This window comes from Vipera ursinii (assembly GCF_947247035.1).
Source record: "Vipera ursinii genome assembly, chromosome: 4".
NCBI lineage: Eukaryota > Metazoa > Chordata > Lepidosauria > Squamata > Viperidae > Vipera > Vipera ursinii.
This window is the reverse complement of record NC_139514.1, coordinates 25,120,529-25,144,906: the sequence shown is the minus strand read 5'-3', so window position 1 is coordinate 25,144,906 and position 24,378 is coordinate 25,120,529. Positions and strand designations below refer to the sequence as shown.

General features: G+C 34.1%; 1 protein-coding gene across 1 annotated transcript in view; it reads right to left on the bottom strand.

Moving 5' to 3' along the window:
• Positions 1 to 24,378, bottom strand: part of NBEA (neurobeachin) — a 372,004-nt gene that overhangs the window by 291,684 nt on the left and 55,942 nt on the right. Inside the window, exons 11-22 of the mRNA XM_083361881.1 lie at positions 22,160 to 22,268; positions 17,912 to 18,064; positions 17,011 to 17,179; positions 16,320 to 16,399; positions 13,924 to 13,986; positions 13,613 to 13,710; positions 10,860 to 10,952; positions 9,975 to 10,083; positions 8,981 to 9,062; positions 7,133 to 7,256; positions 6,138 to 6,330; positions 4,916 to 5,932 (exon numbers count right to left, since the gene is read on the bottom strand). Of these exons, the coding sequence (XP_083218007.1) occupies positions 4,916 to 5,932; positions 6,138 to 6,330; positions 7,133 to 7,256; positions 8,981 to 9,062; positions 9,975 to 10,083; positions 10,860 to 10,952; positions 13,613 to 13,710; positions 13,924 to 13,986; positions 16,320 to 16,399; positions 17,011 to 17,179; positions 17,912 to 18,064; positions 22,160 to 22,268 (2,290 nt within the window). The remainder of the gene's footprint in view (positions 1 to 4,915; positions 5,933 to 6,137; positions 6,331 to 7,132; positions 7,257 to 8,980; positions 9,063 to 9,974; positions 10,084 to 10,859; positions 10,953 to 13,612; positions 13,711 to 13,923; positions 13,987 to 16,319; positions 16,400 to 17,010; positions 17,180 to 17,911; positions 18,065 to 22,159; positions 22,269 to 24,378) is intronic.

The window sequence follows — 24,378 nt, the reverse complement described above, 5'->3', positions numbered from 1 at the left end:
CTTTATTCCCTCTTATTTTTAAACTAATATTGGATATTGGGTTTTTTTTCTTTTGTGAAGTCATGAACAAATAAACGACAATATGGTGACCTGCCGAAATAGCTGTTGAATCTATTTTTCTTTTCTTCTCTATGTCTCAAGGCAGTAACAGTCTTTGATTTAATATCCATAAGTTTTATGTTTTATAAACAAAAGCTGTATAAATAAACATTCAATATCCTTAAGTTTTAAGTCTTCTAAATAAAAAATCCAGTATGTTTAAAAGTATGAATCTATAGATTCAGTACCAATAATTACATTATGTAATAATTATAAGAGAAGGACTAGGGGTGACATGATAGCAGTGTTCCAATATCTCAGGGGCTGCCACAAAGAAGAGGGAGCCAAGCTATTCTCCAAAGCACCTGAAGGCAGGACAAGAAGCAACGGATGGAAACTAATCAAGGAGAGAAGCAACCTAGAACTAAGGAGAAACTTCCTGACAGTGAGAACAATTAACCAGTGGAACAACCTGCCTCCAAAAGTAGTGAATGCTCCAACACTGGAAGTATTTAAGAAGAGACTAGACAGCCATTTGTCTGAAATGGTATAGGGTTTCCTGCCTGAGCAGGAGGTTCGACTAGACCTCCAAGGTCCCTTCCAACTTTAATTATTATTGTATACTTAAAACTTCTTACTATAGCATTAATTATGTTTCTATCAAATATGAGGGGTAGCCAAAGAGATTATTCTGCAAACCTGAAAGAAAATAATCCTTTTTTTAATAAGGAATGTCAGATTCTGGGATTTGTTGTTTACAGAGAAATTCCAGGTAATAAATAGTAGAAGAGACACCGATTACTCCATGGCTGCTGGAGGACAATGAAGAGAGGATCGGATTGAACATTGATTTGAGCCTCTATTAAGGACTACCTTGCAGTGATAAGGATGGCCAAACATTCTTATTTCTTTTCACCTTTATCACTAGGTAGTCATGTAGCAGCCATCTCTAGGGTGACACTGTCCTGGGAAGGGAAGAAGAAGGTGGGGAAAGGCAAAACAAACTGGGAGGGACACGAGAAGTAGAAAATTAAACTGGATAGGGAAGAAGGGGGGGAGGGAGAACACCTCTAGGCATTTTAAAACTGATTATATTCACTAAGCAAACAGCTCCAACCAAGCAATGGATCTTTAGATTAATCTTCAAAAATACCCAGCTTTTCTGGAGGGAAGTCTGCAGTCATTTGAACCTCCCATCTATTTCATATTTTCAACAGCATTCTTTAATTTGTTTAGTGGAATTCTAGATACCCTGCCATCACCGTTCACAGGAAATAATGAGTTTTAAAAATCCTTATCTTCCAATCTGATTAATAAGGTAAAAAAAAATTTATAAACATCAATCTCTCCTAGCTAACCATGATTCATATAGTTTATCAGATTTTTACAAGTAATTCTAATAAAAGCCTAACTTATCTATTTTTCATGTAGGAAACCTGCAGTTGTTAGGGGGGCAAAAACCTGTCAGACAGCTCCAGTGGGGGAAAAATGCATTTTGGCAAGTACAATGAGTTTTTAACACCTAATTTATTCAGTCCCCCAACGTATTTGTACCAAAATAATGTAATCTTGAATTTCTGACTAGCTCTCAGCTAAAACCAATATTGTTAAGATAGACAGATAACTGCCTAAGTAAAAACAGAAATGTAAGCATTTTTACCAGAGATATATTTATAGGTAGATAAGACTAATTGCACCCAGGCTAACTATTATGTTAGCAAGAATGAAACATTCCTACATATATTTTTAAGGGATGTGACTGTTAGAAGTCCTTCTACCTTACTTTGGATATATAAAAAGACAATGGTAAAGAGCTGGCAGTCTAAGGAAAAACAGTGCTGATTAACTCTATTTCTGATTGTGACCTGAAACAAATATGTTCAACCCGCCAATCCCAACCTCTTTCTGAAGAAATATTTTTTTGTGTTTTTCACATTTTTGAACAGCTCATCTCCCCCAGGGAGGGACATGGTGTATAATAAATAGATGGAGTATAATAAAATGTTAAAATATAAGGACAGTATATAAAAATTAAAAAATTTGAACATTTAGAACAGCAGCTTCCAATCTTTTCTATACCCTGTACCACTAGAAAGCTTCTGATATATTCTCGCACCCCTTACAAAAGTTCGAAATAACAGCAATGAATTATCATATACGCTATATGCGAGCACCCCTGGTTGGGAACCCCTGATTTAGAATGTAAAAGGAGGCTGTTAGAAATTAGTTTAAAAGGCAAAGGGTTCTAACTAGCTCCATGGGGGTCCGTGGTGAAGAAAAGGTTGAGAACCACTAGTTAAGGCATCAGATTAGATACCAAGAGACTGTGGCTTATAGTGATAAAGCTACTTCTAGACTGTCCTAGAATGTGAATTCTAGCATCAGATTAAAAAACCAAGACTGTGAATTCTAGTCCTGCCTTAGATATAAAAGGCAGCTTGGTGATTTTGGGCCAGTCACAGTCTTTCAGCCCAACTCATCTCACAGGGTTTTTATTTGGGAAAACAGGAGAAGAAGCAGGGATTAGGTATGTTTGCCACCTTGAGTTTTTTTTTATAAAAAATAATAAAGACAGGATTAAAAAAAATCTAAATATTTTTAAAGTGGGTCCTTAAGCAGCATCATGACAAGTCAGAGTAAGAAACCAGGAAACTGTGAGTCACATTCCACTGTTTGTTTTAAAAAGAGCCTACTGTTTAGAAATCTATAAAGGCTGATCAAAATGGCCAGACTGGCAATAATCAGTCAGGGCTTTATTTTAGGAATTCTATGTTCTGGGCAATGCTGCTTGAACAACCATTAATGATCCCATGCATCTGCTACTGAAAAACAGTGTCCCATTGGCTGCAGATTTCTACCCTATTAATTAGATTGCAGTCTATCAATTATGTCTTCATGCCAGTCCCCAAAGCTCCAAGATGTGTGAGAAGACAGTGTGTTGTGACAAAAAACAAGATTAGGGCTGGTAAATTCCAGATTCAAATCCATCCTCAGCTATAAAGTTTCACTGAATTACTTTATGCCGACTCTACCTCATAGAATTTTTGTTCTGGAGAGAAGATAGATGATGAAATGCTATAGGTGCCCTTAAACATCAAGAAAAAGGGAGAGATAATGAATCAATAAACTGTATATAGGAACATTACAGTCAAGTGGAACAGCATTACTAAATTCTCTGCATTTGAGGAAAAGTGAAGATCCCAAAGGAACAGAAAATAAAAAAATTCTTCACTAAAAACGGAAGACTGAACAGGGAAAACCTTTGTGTAAAAGGGCCCAAATGAAGTGCCAATGAGAAATCACAGATGTTCACCTTATATATCACGTGCAATATCAATAAAATATTTTGATAATTACAACGTTGATAAGATTTGCTACAAATACAAGTGTGGGGATTGTAAATTTCATTAAGATTTATCCACCTGTTCCTCCAAATTTTAAGCAATGACTTTGTTATATAGAAAAGAAGCATGAGCCACAATCATTTGAGAGTGAACATAAGCCACCTAAACTTTTTTGAAGTTAGATAGCTAGATAGGGGGATAAATAAACATATATATGAATCATCTGCATTTTATTTCTCATGCCATATTTCTCATATTTACAACATGCCAAACTGACAATTAATATTCTGAGGCAGTTAAATGTTTTCTTGACATTTTGTTTTTCTAAATTTCCATATTCTATGTAATGTCATTATCAAATTTGAAAACCAAGATTTTTGTTCAGTTCAGAAAAAAATGGTTTTAATTATTGTACTTTTATAATAAAGCTTTTACACAGAGGTAGTTTTTCATTTGAAATTTGGGGGAGGAGTCATGTTAGTTTATCTGTTGCAATAATAGCCAAGCAATTTATACAGAATGTCATAGCAAATAATTTGAAAAAAGATGTCTGGATAAATGATTTAAATATACACATTGTTTTAGGTAGTATGTAACACTTACGTTTAATAGAAATTAACAGATATGCAAAAATTCTATATTTAGAAAAGACAAAATCTCAATTGGAGACCTTTTAAATTATAAATGGATAAATTATATCATCAGCTGTGGTTTCCCAGTCTTATCCAACTGTCTCTCAAAAAGCAAGTTTAAAAGTTCATTAAAAAATTGGATATTGAAGCTCAGAGAGATATAGCCACCCTAAATAAGGCTGGCATAATGAAATGGATGAGGCACTATAAATGTACCTTCCAAATTGCTAAATATTTAAACACATAAATGCCTAAACCTTAAGGGAGCAGTTATTCAAGCAATATTTGAGCAGCAGGACAGAATGGATACAGAAGGTTTAACCAAATCCTTATGATGGACATACTTTTATTAGCAGAGCTCCAGAGATAGAGAATATAACACATATGTTATCTGAATATCAATTATATAAAGAGAGAGATCAGTGTCATGGACCACACATTAGATCAGGGGACTTCAAACTTGGCCCTTTTATGACTTGTGGACAGCATGCTGGCTGAGGAATTCTGGGAGTTGAAGTCCACAAGTCATAAAAGGGCCAAGTTTGAAGAACCCTGCATTAGATGAATAGCCTATTGTCACCCTTATATTATGTTGTTTTAATGTACAGTATATGTCATTTCATGTGTGGTTAGAATCCCAAAATTATATATAATATAGCCCTTTATTTGAACAAAACAATACATATGTGGATTTGATTGGGATAAATTATAGGAGTGATACATAAGTATGATTTGCATTTTCTTTTACTCATGTCTTTTACTGTACTTTTGTACTATATGGTCTTATTATTATTATTCTATATTTTATATTTTGTATTCTACTGGCTAATCAATAAAGTATTATTATATATGTTTAACAATATAGTACCTTTTATACAATTATGTGTTAAAAAAACTTACTTGGGTTGTAGTTGTTGTCTGTATTTTTCTTATTTCCTTCCCTACTTCTTTTCCATCATCAGACCTTTCTGTATCTGATATGATACTCCCTCCGTCTACATTTGATACAGTTTTCCCAGAAGACTCAGTTTCAAGAGTTGTAGCTGCCATTTCAGTGTATTCTAATACTTTAGAAGATGTAGCCAAGTCCCTTTCAGATAGTGAATCAATTGTATCAACAGAAGTATGAATTTTAAATTCCTTGTCTTCTATTATGCTTGAACCACATGCTATATCAGTACTGCTAGACATATGAGAAAGAAGCCCAAGGTCATTATTCACACCAAGATGAATTTGAGTCTCTTGAATATTGGCAATAGTGATGTGATTGCTAGACAATTCAGGAAGCAGCTTCTCTTCTTGGCTAGATATTTTATCAAAGAGAAATGAGGTGCTATTATGAGGAGGTTCATCTTTATCATCAGCTAGTGTAATTAAGGGACCATTGTCCTTCTCTTCACTTTTCTTAATAATGCCAACACTCCCATGAACATTGTTCTGAAGTTTTTCAACTGCAGCACTATATACATTATCTAATAAAGATTCTACTTCCACAAGGGTACCATTTTCTCTGGTTACCAAGGTCTCTGGTGACAGATCCATATCATCCAGCTTTACTTCTGTGGCTTCCACCTTTTCAGCTTTTATATCAACTAACAGATCATGAACCTCTACATGCACACCACTCCCCGGTCTATCGGCATTTCCGAGCACATCATCACATACTTTTGTTGCAATGAGTAAATCTCTGGTATCTGTGCTGACTGGGTAGTCTGTTTCACTTTCTGGACTTTGGCTTTGTGAAAGATCTTCAATTTCACGAATATCCATGGCACCTTTTGCTCCAGTTGTCTGAGATGAAAGGCCTGAGATAGTGCTCACATTTCCTTTTTTCCCCTTCTTGATATTCTCCTCTTCCTGTCTTTGGTATTCTTCATACATTTTTGCTAGGTACTCCTTGTGAGCTTCATAGGTAACCTTAATGCAAGCAAATTATAAAGTCAGAAAAAAATAGCAATGCTAATTCAATGTAAGAAAAAAGTAAAACAGTAATTTAACTAAATTAATAATGTAACTGAAAAATAATTCAGAAACAATTATAACATGCCATTTTGCATACTGACCACAAGATGGTACTACAATTTATCTATGACATAATATTAACTAAATGTGGGACTCTTACCTTGGAATGGGCTATGGAAAGTGTATCAACCCAGACCCTCCATCCTCCCCATTCGTATTTTATTGCATGATATAAAAGAATACGAAAGATGTTATACACCATCTCAGTAATTTTCTGTTCTTCAGAGTTCTTAGGATTAATATATCCCAAAGAAAACATCCAATCTTGCCATACTGAACACTGAAGTAAGCATCTAAAATAAAATAGTCACAATAAGATTCCATGGCACTTGAACATTTCATTTATACACACAGATAAGAAAAACAGAAAAACAGAGGCTTCCAGTCTAAATGTTAATTTTTAGAAAAGTGGTTTGCTAAAATAAACCTGATTTGTAATAATAAGTAAACAATATATATTCATTACACCTTCAGAAATAGAAGAAAACAATGTTTCAAATTGTAAGTGTTAAAATTATAACCTCCAGCAATGGCATCAGGATTCAGAATACTGGATGAAAAGAGACATCTTCAAACTTAACAGCAATTAGGTAGGCTATCTATTTTTGACTTTATTTTTCACATCAAGAAAACAGGAAATGAGACATTAAGAAAAAAATATTCAGGAATCAATAAAAAAAGTGTGAGGAAGCACTATTTAGTATAAATCTTTGCCCAAATTGGCAATACTGAAATATAGATATAATATCCTTAGAAGTGGTATCTCTCAAATGGTAGATCAAATATATATATTTTATGGGTCTTAAAAATCAAACACATCTAGATGATGAAAAGTTTAGGAAGGCAGCTGTAGACACTGGCACCATAGTCATCTACATCCTGTATGAAGCATGAAGGAAACCCCAGGCATCCTTGTGAAGGGAAATCCTGACTACTTTATCATCTTGTGATACAAAACAGAAACAAAAAGATGTAAATTATTTCTCTCCTAATATGTATATGAATATGTGAAGGTAATTGCACAAAACCTTTCCTTATTTTGTAGTGTTTCCATAAGAAAGGCTGCATTACTGAATGAGATGATGCTTTACATACCTTCTATTTTCACGGCTATTACTGAAAAGTTTGATCATATCTGATAAAAATAAACGCCGAACCTCCATGAGTTCTGCACTTGGTGCAGAATTCTTTAACAACGTTGCCACCACTTTCAGGATCACTTTAAAAAAGCAAATATAAAAGATGCTTACACTTATTTTAATCATTGAAACACTGCAAACATGGTGTTATCTATTATAATTGTATTAACAATGAATTTTAAATTTTTTTTAAAAAACAGACCTTCTCTAAAGGAACAGAGTAGAAAAAGCTCAAGTATATCAAGTATAATTTATTTTATTTCCAACTGACTTTGGGCAGCAAACAATATCACAATAATTAAAACCAGAAAAACACAGAAACAGTTATACCGGTAAATTATACATCTAGGCAACTGAAAAATATTATAATAATTAAAATTATTATAATTTTAAAAATTAACAGCGCAACCAGATAGCAGGGCCCCTAACATATTCAGGACCTTATACTTGGGCACATAGCCAGGTGAATCTTTAATGGCTTATAAAAGGCTAACAGGGTCAGGCCATGCTAAGCTCCAAAGGAAGAATGTTCCAAAGGGAAGGGGCTACTGCCAAGAAGGCAACTTCCTGCTCCCCATCCAACATTCCTTGGCTGATGGGATCTGCAGGATCCCCAATTGGCTAGACCAAACTGGTTGGGTAGAAACTATTAGGAGAAGATGGTCCCTTAGGTAACTTTGTCCAAAGCTATGTAGGAATTTCAATATGACAACCAGCACCTTGAATTGGACCTGGAAACACAATGGCAACCAATGCAGCTCCCAGAGCTGTGGTGTTATACGTGTCGTATAACTAGCATCATAAACTACCTATGCAGCTGTTTTTACACTAGTTGATCTTTCTGACTGTTGCAGCCACATATAAAGCGTGTTGCAGTAATCCTAACGATCGGTAACAAGAGCACAAGTGACTGTATACAAATCCTCCCTGGTCCAGGAATGGGCACAAATAGCACACAAACCCTCCTAGCCATGGCTGCTACCTGCTCTTCAAGCAGGAGATGTGAACCCACGTGGACCCCCCAGACTGCCCACTGGGGCATTCAGTACCAAAGATGGAAGAACTTTGTCCCTAGGCGGACTAAATACTCAAAGCCACTTCATCTTGTTTGGATTGAGTCAGAACCTATTGTGCTCCATCCAGACCCATATAACTTCCAGACCCTTCTTTACGTTGACTTATATCAGTAATAGTTCAAAGTTCATAGAAATCTCTGCATCATGTATTGGTTTATCCTTTCCTACCATCTTTTGTCCACCTCTGAATAAAAGGCAAAGATATACAGTATCAGAATATATCAATAAAAGGAAGAAACTTCCACCTGTCTATGTAACCTTGCTCTTTTTCTCTGCTTTCTCAAACCTCTTGAAAAAGCTTACATGAAGTGAAGACATACAGAAAACAAAAATGAACAAAAGAAAAATCCTCAGCTAAAAGTGCACATTTTACAGTATAGGAGCATACTGCTTTTGCCAAAATAAGAAAAGTAGTGTTATGGTAGCTCTGCTTCTTTTGTATATAGGTTGTAATGTCGAACACACATATCAAAGAAACAGGGCTTTACATGTGACACTGCTATTTTGCTTTCTTTCTGCTCCGCCTTGCCCCTTGCCCTCTCTCCAATAGAATGCCAGGGCAGTCTACTGTCCATCTTACATTTCATCAACAGCAACTCTAGAACCAAAAAGTATTTTGTAGTATTATAGAACCTATGCACTGCGAGTACTGAAGTATTCACTTGAGATAGTAAAAAGTTTGAAATTTATTACAACCACCGCTCAAAATTAAAAAGATAAATTCTTACTTGGGTTTTGAATTTTCACAGTAGAATCTGGTTCTGGATGTGGTTTATGAACAACCTGTGTGCAGACTTGTTCTGTCAAGATCTATAACAGAAAAATTACTCTTGGGTTTTGCAACAACAATTATTGAAATAAATACTGTCTTCAGTACTGTATGTTATATATTAGTAGTCTTATTTGTTATGTCACATTTTAAGTAAAGTTAAAATGAATTAATTATATTTCTAGTCTTATTTTTGTCCCATTTTGTTTCTCCAATAAATGATACATGCGTGCATAAATACATATTTTAACATATTTTCCTCTCAACTTATGCAATTCTTAACTTTTGATTATTATTTTAAATTATGCCCCATCTTTGTTATGCGTTGCAAAAAAAAATTCTCTCAGGACATACATTTTAAAATGGATTCTACAACATAACCATATTTCAATTGCTTAAACCCATTTAGCAGGTACAAACTGAATTGTTCTAGAATCAGCTACTATTATGAATTTAAGACAGAAGTAGTGCAACCCTTCTGTTTTGGCCTTGGAAAAACCATTCTGGGTGTCCTAGAAATAGTCTGAAATGGGCCAGGATAATCTCAGAATAAGCTGTTTTAAATGTGCCTGAACTGGTCCAACCTAGCCAATTCGAAGGTTGATTCACTTCTACAACACTCAGAATGGTTCCACAAACTGTGCTACCTATGTTGCTATTTTCAGGATCAAAACATTCAAATGGCATGCGAGTCATTATATTTATAAAACAAAACCACAGAATAATAAATAGATAAAACTTAAGAAATATTCAATTATTTAAATAATGTTAAACATTGAAAATAAGCATAGGGAAAAGGTTTTATTTGTGCCACAATGTAATATTAATGTAAATTAATGATTAATAGAAATAAACAAATATTTTAATGGTGGTTAGCAGTAGACTGAATCTGCTAATTACTGAAATAATATTTTCCCAAAGGGTACTTCAGTAAAGAGATTAATATAATATACCTCATACAGTGTGTTGTAAGTTGTAATCGTCAAAGTATTTGTATGTAACATCAGCCTCTCTCCAAGAAGAGTAAAAAGACTATGTGTATGCATGATTTCAACTTTTCGCCTGAAGGACAAAAGTATGGAATGTACTAAAATGTAAGATTTCCACAACAACAAAATGTAACAATTAATATTATGAAGAATCTTTCAATCTTGTGAGATTACAATCACACATAATACAGTATATTTTATGCATATATTTTTAACATATATATTGAAAAGATATATCCATTTTTTACAACTACACAAACTATTTATGAATATGACTATTCCACTACACAATTTTAGTACATACATTGTAAGATCAGAATGACTGAAACATTTTGAATCAAAAAAATTGTGATTACATCTTTAAAAAAATGAAATGTAAGTAAGACTCATAAAATAATCAACTAATTTATTTTTATTTATTTATTAAATTGTTATGCCATCCATCCCACTGATACAGAGATGTTTAGTGGCTTATGATATAATAAAAAGGTTTAAAAAGGTAATAAAAAGCAACTAAGAGAATTAAATAGAAAGGTAAAAACTAAGAGGATGGGCAACATGGGGGGGAATCTCTCTACTCGGTTAACCTTAGTCAAATTACTAAGTAAAAATAAATAAATATTCTAGTTTGGAGCAAGACAATTTAATAATGTCCATTGAAACCAATGGGACAAATTAGGCATAACATTCCACTGATTTCAATGAACACCTCAAAGTATGAACAAATGTAGCTCCAGTTTTCTGCAGTCTTTTCACTAAGCAAAAAGGAAAAAATAAAAAGGCAATTATATAACTAAACAAGCAAGAAGGTTTGAAATAACATATTAGGAACTGAGGCACATTACTTACTTATGTCCCAGGTGTTTGAGAAAATATCCTAGCACTTTCAGAGCCTGAACCCAAATACTTTCACTTTTTGAAGCCAATAATTTATAAATTACCCTGAAGGGAAGAAACATAAGATAATTTAAGCAAAACTCCTTAAAAGAGTAAAACAAAATCAAGCTATTCTGCTTGTTCTGCTCATATTCAAAGTGCAGCTTTTGGAGCATTTATGCTTTAAATCTGTAGAATATCTGCATCTCTGTCTGATAATCCCAAACCATTAATATTTACATGAAATTACCAAGTGAAATGATAGGGAGGCTATACTATTATCCAACTAATAATGGATGCAACTGCTCCTCTTTTTATCTGAACCAGATGCCATAGTATTAGACAAGTGCCTGGACACAGTAATACAGGCAATATGGAGCCTTTGGACACCAATATGACCTGGATATGCCCTTTTACCACAAGTTCACATAGAAGCCTGAACATTGCTTCAATCATTACAAAGAGTGGCTAGGCTCAAAGTAGGACGAGGTTTGAAACAGTTTTTCCAAACTGTTTTCAAATTATATACAGTCACTGCTATGAAGTCATGTGAGTTCCACAGACATATATAACTACCTGAACAGAAAAAAGAAGTATGACTGACCAAATTTATGACACAGAGATAACCTATAAGTGATAAGAGAAACTCAGATGATCTCAAGTCGCAATTTTAAATAGATAATAAATTGATATTTTATGACTGACCATGACCAAGTATTCATTTTGTGGATAGGCAAACTGCTTCCCCATTAACAACTTTAAACATCTCTCACGATTATAAATATGTCCATTATTTAAACATTTGTTCTATTTCTGTACCAGCAAGTGGTACGATGTTCAGTCTTGTCAAGACAAAGGTACTATGACAGACGATTGTGAAGATAACTGCAGATGACATAACTCTTCTAAAAGTGGTTCATTATCCCACAAACTGGAAGATATGTTTTAGGGCAACCCTTCCCTAGATCCCAAATCTATACTGTTTGGTAAAACAAGAGAGGTATTTAAATTTACAGAAGCTTGTATTAATGTATGATACAAAAATTCCAGAAAGCACAACCTACATCCATGGAGAAACGCATTACTCCTACAAGCTTTATTTATTAGATTTTTTTAAAATCCTACCTGTATTACTTTATATTCCTCCTAACCTTCCCACATGAACAACCCTGCAAAGTGCACTGGTCTGAGAGAGAGTGGTCCAAAGTCACCCAGCTGGCTTTCATGTCTAAGGCAGGACTACAACACACAGTCTCTTATTTGTGGGTGACCAATCTTACCTTGGTGATTTGTTCATAAAGAGAAAATGAACAAGGACTAAATTGCAAAATAAGTACATAATGAAAAATGAATGGTTGAGATGGCAATGAAGTATGAGAAAGCCATGGATCGTGAAGTTGGAGATCCTCCAAAAACAAGAGCTGAGAGGTTTAATGAACAAAAGACAATGTATGAATCAGTGTAAATACAAATGGAGGAAGGAAGTACTACATGGTTTGTATGGTAGAAAGGAATACTGAACTACAGCAAATGTTGTGTATATAAAGGTAAAGGTAAAGGTTCCCCCGCACATGCGTGATAGTCGTTTCCAATTTTAGGGGCCAGTGCTCATCTCCGTTTCAAAGCCAAAGAGCCAGCGCTTGTCCGAGGACGTCTCCGTGGTCATGTGGCTGGCATGACTAGACGCCAAAGGCGCACGGAACGCTGTTACCTTCCCACCGTAGTGGTCCCTATTTTTCTACTTGCATTTTTACGTGCTTTCAAACTGCTAGGTTGGCAGAAGCTGGGACGAGTAACAGGCGCTCACTCACACGGCACTCGGGATTCGACCCGCCAAAGTGCCGACCTTCTGATCGACAAGCTCATTGTCCTAACCCACTGAGCCACCACGTCCCTTTTGTTGTGTATATAATCTAGGTTTAATTAGGTGCCTCTTATTACTTCCCTTTTTTTGCTGACTACTTTTTATTCTTTTCCTGTGCTTTGCATAACATTGCTTAGCCCTAAGGGGAATAGCATGATTAACATGTATGTATCAATATTATACTCTGAATTTCAAAAAAGTATTCATTTGATAAGAACTAGTTAGTTCAACTACTAAATACTATTTTGTGAAGCAAGTCTGTCATTTGTATACCATATTTGATTCATTACAAAAAGAAAAAGTAGAAAGTCCAGTGTCATTGGGAGTAAGCAGTGGTGGGATTCAAATATGTGAACAACTGGTTTTCTGTGTGGATGCTGCTTCCAGAAATCCATTCTGGGCCTGGGCAACAAAAAAATTAGCTGCCAGTTTTGCCGAAGTGGTGCAAACCGGCTGAATCCCATCACTGGAAGTAAGGCAGTATATAAATTTAATATTCTGTTGGTTTTGTTATGTTGTGATAATATATAAGTCCAATAAACATAAACAACATAAACATAAACATAAATTGTTGTTTTTTAATTTGAAATACCTAAGTAGGTATGTTAAATGTTCTGATCACTCAATATTGTGAAAAAGTTTGACTTTGCAAATTATGTCAAGAACAAAATACAGTAATAGAAAACAAGGCATTTTTTTGTTTAAATACTGATCTCTCTTTCAATTTTGAATTTTATTTTCAATGTATAGCAATATTAAATGCCAACATCCCCTCCCTTGTTCATAAGCATACTGTCATTGTTTAATTTATTCATCTACCAGAAAAATGAGTTATGGAATTATTGTTTCTACTTAATCTTACCGTATTCCATTTCTTTGATCAAAAGCAGGTATCATAGATGCTGGATGTTCAGACATTAAAGCCACTAGTAACTGAAGCACATCATGAATATTTTCATCCTATACAACACATTATAAAGTTAGAAATATTTTATGAACTTTTTAAATTCATATTTCATTATGTGTAAAGATTTATATTCAGACCCTCAGTTTGAAAGCTCCCAGAATGGCAAACATAATAGATTGTAACTTACTATCTATCTATCTATCTATCTATCTATCTATCTATCTATCTATCTATCTATCTATCTATCTCATGTATTACCAGCTTACCTCATGCATAGTTAGTAAGTAATTCAGTATACTTTGTAGTTCATCTTCTTTTACTCCTCGATCCTACAGAAATTGATTCAATAAACCATTATCAATTTTTTACATTTTGTTTACATTTTAATAACTTAACTGTCATAAACATTAAAATGAAAAGTTTTTATACCAGGGAATCAGGGAGGTGTTTGTCTGAGCCATTTCCAAATACAGGTAGTCCTTCACTTATCACAATTGGGACTGAACTTTGTCAATAAGCAATAAGGTCATTAAGCAAGTCATCCCATGACCAGACCCAATTTTATGATAATTTTAACCATGGTTAAATGGTTAAGTGAATCACACTGTCAATAAGTGAATCTGGCTTCTCCAGTTGACTGAGAAAGCTGCAAATCATAATCACTTGACTTCAAGATAATGCAACTGTTGTAAATGCAAGATGGCTGCCAAGTGCCTGAATTACAATCACTGACTAATTTTAAGAATGTGAATTCCAAAAATAGAATTAAAATGAATAAACAACTTGAACAAAAACATCAGACCCTAAGATGTACAACTTCTGTTTGATAGCAGAATGAAGCTTCCATATCTTTAATAAAAATTATAGGCACGAGTTTTATATATTTGTTTTCCTTGCAATCAAATAATTTGATGTAGGTTCTGGAGAAATTAAAAATTAACTAAACTGCATTCTTCTATTTTGTTCTCAGATTCTTTGTAATTAAGATATGTTTTCAGGCAAATTGTGTTTTTCTGGCCAAATCATTTGTTAAAGGTTTTGGGGGCATATGAAAACATTGCTCTATAAAGAAATTAACTTTATAGTGTTGTTTTGCCCACAGTCAATAGTTTGCTTCATTTTTAGGAGTATGAAATTAAGCCTACAAATTGCACAATGCAAAACTATGTAACTGTTAAAGTTACATATTACAAAGGGCAGGGCCATTTCACTGCATGACTTCTTCAAATCACTTTATGTGAATTTCAGTAGATTGGACATTTCACCAAAACAAAACATACATTCAGCTAAACTATGATATGCTTATCAGGAAAGAAATATTTAAGATTTTGGAATGACTTTCACACCCCCACATTTGAATATTGTTGAAAATTACAGCTTCATCTCAAACATACAGTGCATGTAATGAATCCTAAAAAAAATTATGTAGTTGGAAGACTTCTGCAAAGAAAATTATGGGGGAAAAGTCCAAAAGAAACAACATAAAGATTCTTAGCTGGTTACAGGAAATGTTTATTTCTTCCAAAAGAAGTGTCACAAAATATTGACTAGAAGGATGTCTAAAATTTTGTATATGCTGCATTTACTAATTTTCCTGTTTTGAATCTGAAAATTGTTGTTGTTGTTAGTTGCAAAGTCATGCCTGACCCATTGCGACCCCATGGACAACGTTCCTCCAGGAGGTCCCATAAATAGTAAATATGTGTTCAAATTTATACAAATAAGCCCTTTTGTATTACATAGAGCTATGTAACTTATGTTAACTTAGAAATAGGTGGAAAAATACAATTTGACTGGAATGACTAAACTTTGACATACAGATATAGCTAAAGTTCAATAATAGTATCCAATATAGCAGAATTCACTTTATATAGTTTCAAAAGCATAACACAAACTTCATACTAATGAATATGATAATCTTTCTTTGATGAAGATGGCTTGAAAATCGAGAAAGCCTGTCTTATCATTTTTTTCACATTTTCTTAAAAATCATAGGGGAGATCCAAACTTAGCAGCTGCACAGATGTGCATAGTTATAATACCAAAGGATGTGATAAACTAGAGTTGAAAAGCATACAAGATTTAGAATCAATAATAGAATTAGTTGGGCTATAGAGATATAGTATTTTAAAAGTATCCCCTAAAAATGTGCAATGCCCTGAAGAATGATTCTAAATGGTAGCATAATAAAACACAAATGGAGCAAGAGGCAAAGGAAAAATATAGAGAAAGGGGAATACAAAGCATCTTCAAAAGAAAAAAGAAAAAAAGAAATGTTAGTGTATAAAAGCAAAAATCAAAATTAAGTTCCTTAAGACAAGACAAAAACTAACAGGAGAGACAGAAAAATTCTAAACAAAATAATGAATAACTCAGAAGAAAAAAGATCAAGTTTAGATTAAATTTCATTCTCTCAGAAAAAAGAAGCAGCAAATGCTCCCATGTGCCAGCTGCTGTGGCAGGTCAAGAATACCTAAATGACAAAAACAAGTTCTCTACATGCATGCAGTTCACACCAATAATTGTTCAGTTTTAGCTTCCTGAACAGGGATCAAAGAACAAATTCATATCTGTGATTTATAGAGACCACAAAGAACAACCTGAATCTGATTCCCTTTTTTCAGAACTGGCAGTACCCATTAATCTTTAAATCTTAAGATACCTTCAAAATAAGTTGCTTCAAAAATAGAAGCATGAATGCTCGCAGAGATATGATTTCCTTCTGTGATGGCCGAGGTCCTTCTGAAATAAATAAAAAAGAGTTGCACAATTTAAGCTTAGTCAACACACAAATAAATAAATACATACATAAATAAATATTTTACTAGCTACGCACTGCAGAAAATCCTACATGCAGATAACTTTCTACTTTTAAATCAAGCTAACACTGTATTTATTTGCCTATTACAGGTTCATTTATTATTTTAAAGCATGAATCTTTCCTTACTTGTTTCATCTTATTTTTCTATTAGAGAGGACTCTAGATTAAACTGCAGAGAACTATCTGTTAGAAGAAACATATGTGTGTAGTAGAACAAGATCCTGGTCTATTAGAAGAAAATCCAATTAAATTCAACAAAATTTACTATCAGATAGAAACTTTTTTATTCAAAACAGTCCACAAATAATTTAATGTATGATATCAGCTTGAAATAGACTTGTTATATGACAATGACATATATATACTGCTCAAAAAAATAAAGGGAACACTTAAACAACACAATGTACTGTATTTAATAGTAGGATGTCTTATCTTGTGTTTCCTTTATTTTTTTGAGCAGTATATTTTGAACTATGAACATGCATTTTATAAGCATTCATATGAAAACAATACATTTTTCTCTTATACTTACCCAACCCTTTAGGAGTAATTCCACTGCTATCTGCAGGATTAACCACCCAGTAGTAATATTTTAGTGTGTGCATTAGCTGTAATACTGTTCCTACTCTACGTATTGTATTGTAGATAGTAGCAGTACCAATGAATTCAGCAGACAAGTAGGTATATAGTGATAATTGCACCTAAAGAACATCATGAAAACATAATATTAATTTATCCAAGTTTTAATTATAGATTTTGTGATAGATAAGTAATCATGGTAAACAAAACAATGAAAAATTATTAATATCCATGACATAAACATGATAGCCCAGTATGAAATAATAAAATGATTTTTTTTAATTTTAAAAAGTGAGAAATGATGGAAAGTGCTATACAAGAACTGAGAACAAAATATATGAATACAATAATGTATGTGAAGAACATTTTATCCAGAAAACATTGTTACCAGACATTTTAATAAACAAATATATTCACTGTCACATGAAGTGAGGCCAAACTTATGTTATCAAGAGATTCCACGTGAAAGGCAAACAAGACTACTTCTAGTAATAGAAGGAACCTCAAGCTAAGATGCTCCAACTAACCTAAACACTTGAGTTAGGTGGGGTAGGAAAAATAGTCTAGTTTTTACATTTTTAAGTTTATGTTCTGATTGTAACTTCCAAACAATTTAACTTTTGCCAGCATGAATAATAAGAAAATTCCACATTCCTCACCTTTATTAATAATTCATTCATTAAATATATATCCTTCTATTTCTTCTATTGTAATTACTGTATTAATAAACTGTTAATTATGAAAAAAGAAAAATACAAGATGCAAATAAAGCATTAAAAATACATTAGTTTTTATTAATTTAAAAATACTAATAATACTAATAACACTGTAGTAAAAATGTGTGGTTCACTGACCTTTGCAGGAGTATGAATCCAAATAGCAGGATTAAAAAGGATATGGTCGCATAACTGCTTTAGTAGAGGTGCTCCATGGGAGAGCCCATCAAGGTATTTTGCAAAAGACAGAAACTGTTCCAGCACAGCTCTCGTTATATGAACTCTGGATGACTGGAAAAAAATGATGTTACATATCATGTGACCACAGGGGAGCCTGATGTTTTACAGCAGGGGCCCCCAAACCCTGGTCTGTGGCCCATTCAAAACCAGGCTGCAGAAGGGATGGGTGAGCGTGTGCGCACAGCTCCATTTGCACAAGTGGAGGGCTCACCCATCCCCTCTCCCCCCACTAATGGCTGGCAAAGCTAGAAAGGTTGAGGACCGCTGTTTTATTTACAAAGTCATTATATGAACAATCATATGTCGAGGACTATCTGTACTGCCTCATTTATTGCCAGTTTAGTTTATGTACTCTACATATTTAATCACACAGTAGAAAAAAACCCAACAGTCAAATACTGGAGCCCACAAAATAGTACTGAACAACAAAAATATTACTTAAATATTTTTAAATATCATAATAAAAAATGGAAAATCTTAAATCAACTTTCTGTAATTTACTTGTAGCCTGGTGCATCTATAAAATTTCAAATACTGAATAATATTAAATAAATAAAACTGGAGTAAATTTACTGTTCTGAGATAGCATTAATCTGAAATAAAAAATCTTACACATACACACACAGTGAATTCAGAAAGTATTCAGTCCCCCTTCAATTTCATCAATTTTGTTGTTGCAGCCTGATTTTACAATTGTTCAAATTCATTTTTTCTCATTAATCTACACTCAGTACCCCATAATGACAAAGTGAAAACAGAATTTTAGAAATGTCTGTAAATTTATTAAAAAGAAAAAATTGAAATATCATGAAATCTCTTCAATCCTAAATAAAATAAAAATTTAAGCACTAGCTTAAGAATGTAAAGACTGAAATAAGCAGCAAAAAGCTAAATTGATCTGATAAAAGTTATAAATGGACTAAGGATTGAGATAAAACTGGAATATTGAAACTTTTACAATAAAATTTTGGAATTAATTATCAAGACCAAACAGCTTCATCGGAATTAGATTTTGCTTTGTTTTTTTACAAGACAAAATGAAGCAATTTGCCAGGCGCAAAAAACCAGGTCCAAACTTGAAGTTTCAATTTAACCAATTTATTGCTAAAAACCTATGCACAAGAATCTTCTCAACTAATTTAGATAAGATTCAATGACAATCAAGATGGGCTAGACTCATTTGTGGTTATGTAATGATTCTAGGCTGATGCCTCCTTTTTAATCCTCTCCCTGGCTCTGCCAACCATCCCCCCCCAAAAAAAATCATGATTTCAAAAACTGGACATTAGAGGAGACTGAAGTTTTTAGATAGAGGAAAGATTTACAAATATGTAAAGTGTTGCAAAACATTTAACAATAAAAATACTGAAGGAAACTTTTGAAGAATTGACTCAAAAATTGACTCCTGTTTAACATCTATATGAAGCCGCTGGGTGAGATCATCCGTGGCTTTGGGGTGAGGTATCACCAATATGCGGATGATACCCAGTTGTTCATCTCCACCCCGAGCCAACCCAGTGATGTCCTTGACGTGATGTCCCGGTGCCTGGAGGCGGTGCGGGTCTGGATGGGAAGGAACAGGCTCAGGCTGAACCCCGCCAAGACCGAGTGGCTGTGGATACCGGCATCTCGTATTGTCCAACATGTTCCATTTCTTTTGATGGGGGGAGATATTGCCCCCCTCAGAAAGGGCCTGCAACTTGGGTGCCCTCCTGGATTCACGGCTTAACTTGGAGGATCATCTAACTGCTGTGACCAGGGGGGCCTTCGCACAGGTTCGCCTGGTGCACCAGTTGCACCCCTTTTTGGACCGAGATGCCCTATGCACGGTCACCCACACCCTTGTTACTTCTCGCCTGGATTACTGCAATGCTCTCTACATGGGGCTGCCCTTGAAGTGCACCCGGAGGCTTCAGCTGGTGCAGAATGCAGCCGCATGGGTGCTTATAGAGTTTCTCGATACTCCCATGTTACACCACTCCTGCGCGAGCTGCATTGGCTTCCGGTTGCCCTCCGGGTGCGATTCAAGGTGCTGGTAATTACCTTTAAAGCCCTACATGGCTTAGGCCCGGGGTACTTGCAAGACCACCTGCTGCCATTGTCAACCTCCCATTGCCCGGTTCGCTCCCGGAGTCGGCCTCCTCAGGGTTCCATCGGCTAAGCAATGCCGGCTGGCGACCCCCAGGGGGAGAGCCTTCTCTGTGAGCATGCTGACCCTCTGGAATGAGTTGCCTCCGGAGCTGCGGATGGCCCCTGACCTTCAGTGCTTCCACCGTGACCTGATGACATGGGTGTTCCAACAATCGGGCCTGGACTGACTATAGTTTTAAATTTGGTCTTATTGGGTTGTTATGGATTTATTACATTTATGGTTTAATTCTTTTTTTAAATTTTGTATTTTATGTTTTTTAACTTTTTATTGTTGTGAGCCGCCCTGAGTCCCTAGGGAGAAGGGCGGCATATAAATTTAATAAATTCAATTCAATTCAATTAAAAAAATAGTATGATGATTTGGATGAGGAGCTAGATGGGGAACTCATCAAATTTGCAGACGACACCAAGCTGGCAGCAATAGCCAACACTCCAGAAGACAGCCTTAAGATACAGGAGGATCTTGACAAACTTGAACGTTGGGCACTATCTAACAAAATGAAATTCAATGGTGAAAAAAGGAAGCTTCTACAGTTAAGCAACAAAAACCAAATGCACAGGTACAAATGCACTGGCTCAGTAGTAGTAACTGTGAGAGGGATCTTAAGAGTCCTAATGGACAATCACTTCAATATGAGCCAGCAGTGTGCTGCAGCTGCCAAAAAAGCCAACACAGTGCTAGGGACAGAATCAAGATCATGTGAAGTGTTAATACCACTTTATAACACCTAGGTAAGGCCACATTTGAAATACTGCATCCAGTTTTGGTTGCCACAATGTAAAAAAAGATGTTGAGATTCTAGAAAGAGTACAGAGAAGAACAACAAAGATGATTAGGGGACTGGAGGCTAAAACATATAAAGAACGGTTGCTGGAAATGGGTATGTCTAGTTTAATGAAGAGAAGGTCTAGGGGTGACACGATAGCAGTGTTTCAATATCTCAGGGGTTGCCACAAAGAAGAGGGAGTCAAGCTATTCTCCAAAGCACCTGAAGTCAAGACAAGAAGCCATGGATGGAAACTAATCAAAGAGAGAAGCTACCTAGAACTAAGGAGAAATTTCCTGACAGTTAGAACAATTAATCAGTGGAACAACCTGCCTCCAGAAGTTGTGACTGCTCCAACACTGGAAGTTTTTAAGAAGAGAATGGACAACCATTTGTCCGAAATGATGTATAGGGTTTCCAGCCTGAGCAGGGGGTTAGACTAGAAGACCTCCAAGGTCCCTTCCAACTTTATTATTATTATTATTATTATTATTATTATTATTATTATTATTATTATTATTATTATTATTATTATATTATTATTATTATTATTATTATTATTATTATTATTATTATTATTATTATTATTATTATTATTATTATTATTATAGTAGCCACAGGACAAAGAAGAAAAGAACAGAAATCAAATCCTATGTCAATATTTTTATGAACTAAATATTAAGATTTAAAAGTAAAAAGAAGGAATATAATGTTGGTTTATTTGATCATGATTAAAACAAGATACATTGTTACCTCTGACAATCTTTTATGGACTTAGAAGGGCTTAGAAGATAATACTTTGTTTATAAATAAGTAATGGGGTATGGGTTGAAGAGATATTTGTAACCTTAGAAGGGGTGAAGAGTCACAAAATCTCTTTATACTTTATCCTCTTTCAAGATTACTTGGACAGCTTGGAACTTTTAATTTTGTGTTATTTGAACAACTGTGTACTGGCTTTCCTGTTCTATACTGAAACCTTACACAAAATCATATTGATTTCTCCAAGCGAAACTTTTAAAATGTAATAAAAAGCAAGCATATAAGAAAGTAGAATACAAAACTATAAGAAGTTTACCAGATAAGGCAAAGCCAAAATTTGTTTTGTTTATTTACAAATGTAATCTAGTTATAAAATCATAATGTTCAAATAGCACAACCATGAATTAAGTCAAATAAATAATATCAAAATATTCAGATATGCCTACAATATTACTTTTTCACTTACTTTTTCAAGAAGATAACCAATCACTAGGAATCCTTTTCCACCCAGCATTTGTTCTTGCATGGCTACTGAGCTCTTAAGAAGCTCCACCAAAAAAGCCAAAAGTGTAGCACTGCACATAAAATACAGATACCAATTAGATATCAAATATTGTAGATTTGATATTATGTTTTTTAAACTTCATAATAATTAAATGAGAACAAAAATAGAGTATTTCAAATGGTATATCAAGATTTAAATTTATTAATTATAGATAATTAAAAGTCAGAATTGATAAATATATCATGTTTTAGGATATCAAAGCAAGAGGTTATAAATTTAACTCCCAAATCATTTCAAGATTATAAGCAGTATTATTGATATATATGAATGTATATACGTATATGTAGTTTTACAGCAGTAATTCTTGGATTAATTCTTTGTATAGTGAAGATTCAACATAAGAATCAATGTACAATAAGTCATTCTGTCAAATATATAATAACAAGCCAAGTACAAGCTTTACAAATGATATGGAAGAAAGATTGTATGTAGATCTCCCATACAGAATCCCCATCCAAGTTTTCTAAGATTTCACATGAGTTTATTCAATGTATGGTTTGTGCTGCTTTTCCAGTGCCAGATTGGGCTAAAAATGCTATCAATTCTACATTAATTCCAGCTCAGAAAGCACAGATGAAAATGGGTGTTGGTTTGCAAATCTTACGTTTATGTAATTTACAACTCTAAATCATATAAAAAACTGGAATTCAACAAAGTCTATTAAAATGTGAAGGAGACACACACATTCAACTTTCACGAGATCAAAAATGGCTCAGCTGTTAGTTAAGAGAATATATCTCCATACATAGATAAGTGACAAACTAACTGGAAATATTAAAAGCCCTTGATTTAATAGCTTTTAAAATATATACATAATATGGAGTGAAATTTGGGGAAAATAAGTTATCTGAAAGCAATTTAACATTTGCTGGAATAAAACGATAAAAGAAACAATATGAAAACAATGTAACTGTAAAACATTTCTACAATGAAGAAAGTAAGTATATATTTACACTGAAAAAAATAAAGAAAATGCTTTATTTAGTAAATATATTGATGAATCTGCCCTTCTAAATTAGGACCATGTCTCTTTCATCTATCCTGATGAGGAAAACCCAGCTTACTATGAATCATGTCGATCAACCTTTTAGAGCCACAAGACCGCATTGCTTACCCAGCTGCCACCTTGGTGTCTATGCAAGAGGCTATTGAGTATGATTAGAAAAGCAATCCCATACATGATTACTCAGAAGTCCATTAATTTCTATGGGATTGCTCCCAATTAGTGGACATGGGACTGTAATCTACAGCATTCTTTCTTAACAATTTCCGAAGATAACTATATGATATTGTTTTTAAAGTAATAAATAAGCATTTCCCCTTGTTTATCAGAATACAGGATTCACTTGGGTGGGTGGGTTTATCTATAATTAAAACTACCAGCAATTAAAGTTATTTGAATAATTTATTTTTATAGCTTTAAGATTTTTTTATGTCACCTTATAAATTGTTGGCCAAAGAAGATTAGATACAGTAAGTTAAATAAAGTAAAGGTTCTCTTGGAATGTTTTGAAGAATGTGTAAGTTTAATCATTATATGACTCAAATCTTCAAGCAAGCTGTCTTTGGTTACCTAAAAAGGACACGGTGCATTCTAATTCTCTGTATTTTCAATTGAAAATAACAGCCCTAGGCTATGCATTGCTTGTAATGATAATAAATGAGATTCACATATAATTTACATGCTCTGATATATTGACAGAAATAATTCAATATTTATAGCCAAATCCAATCCTCAGAGGGCTGCATGAACAAACATTAAGTACAGACTTGATTGTGTTAAACAAATATATGACTCATTGTAATTCTAAATTTTATACTTTATAATGTGAGGAACTATACCAAAAGTAAATTGTTTCGCTGATGCAGTGAGTCAACTAGATAAACCAAAAAAAGGGGAAAAATACAGTGCCAATTTCCACATCTTCCCCCATCTTTAAAAAAAAGATAAATGTCAAATCCCTTTGACTTTTGGTAGTTTCAAGGATACCTTAAGATTGTTTTCTTGGCAACACTGCCTTATTCTGGATTGCACTGTTTTTAAATTTAAACATAGTGTTCTATAATTAGATGATTTAGAGATTTATTGCATAGTGGAAAGGTGATTTTGCCATTAAACA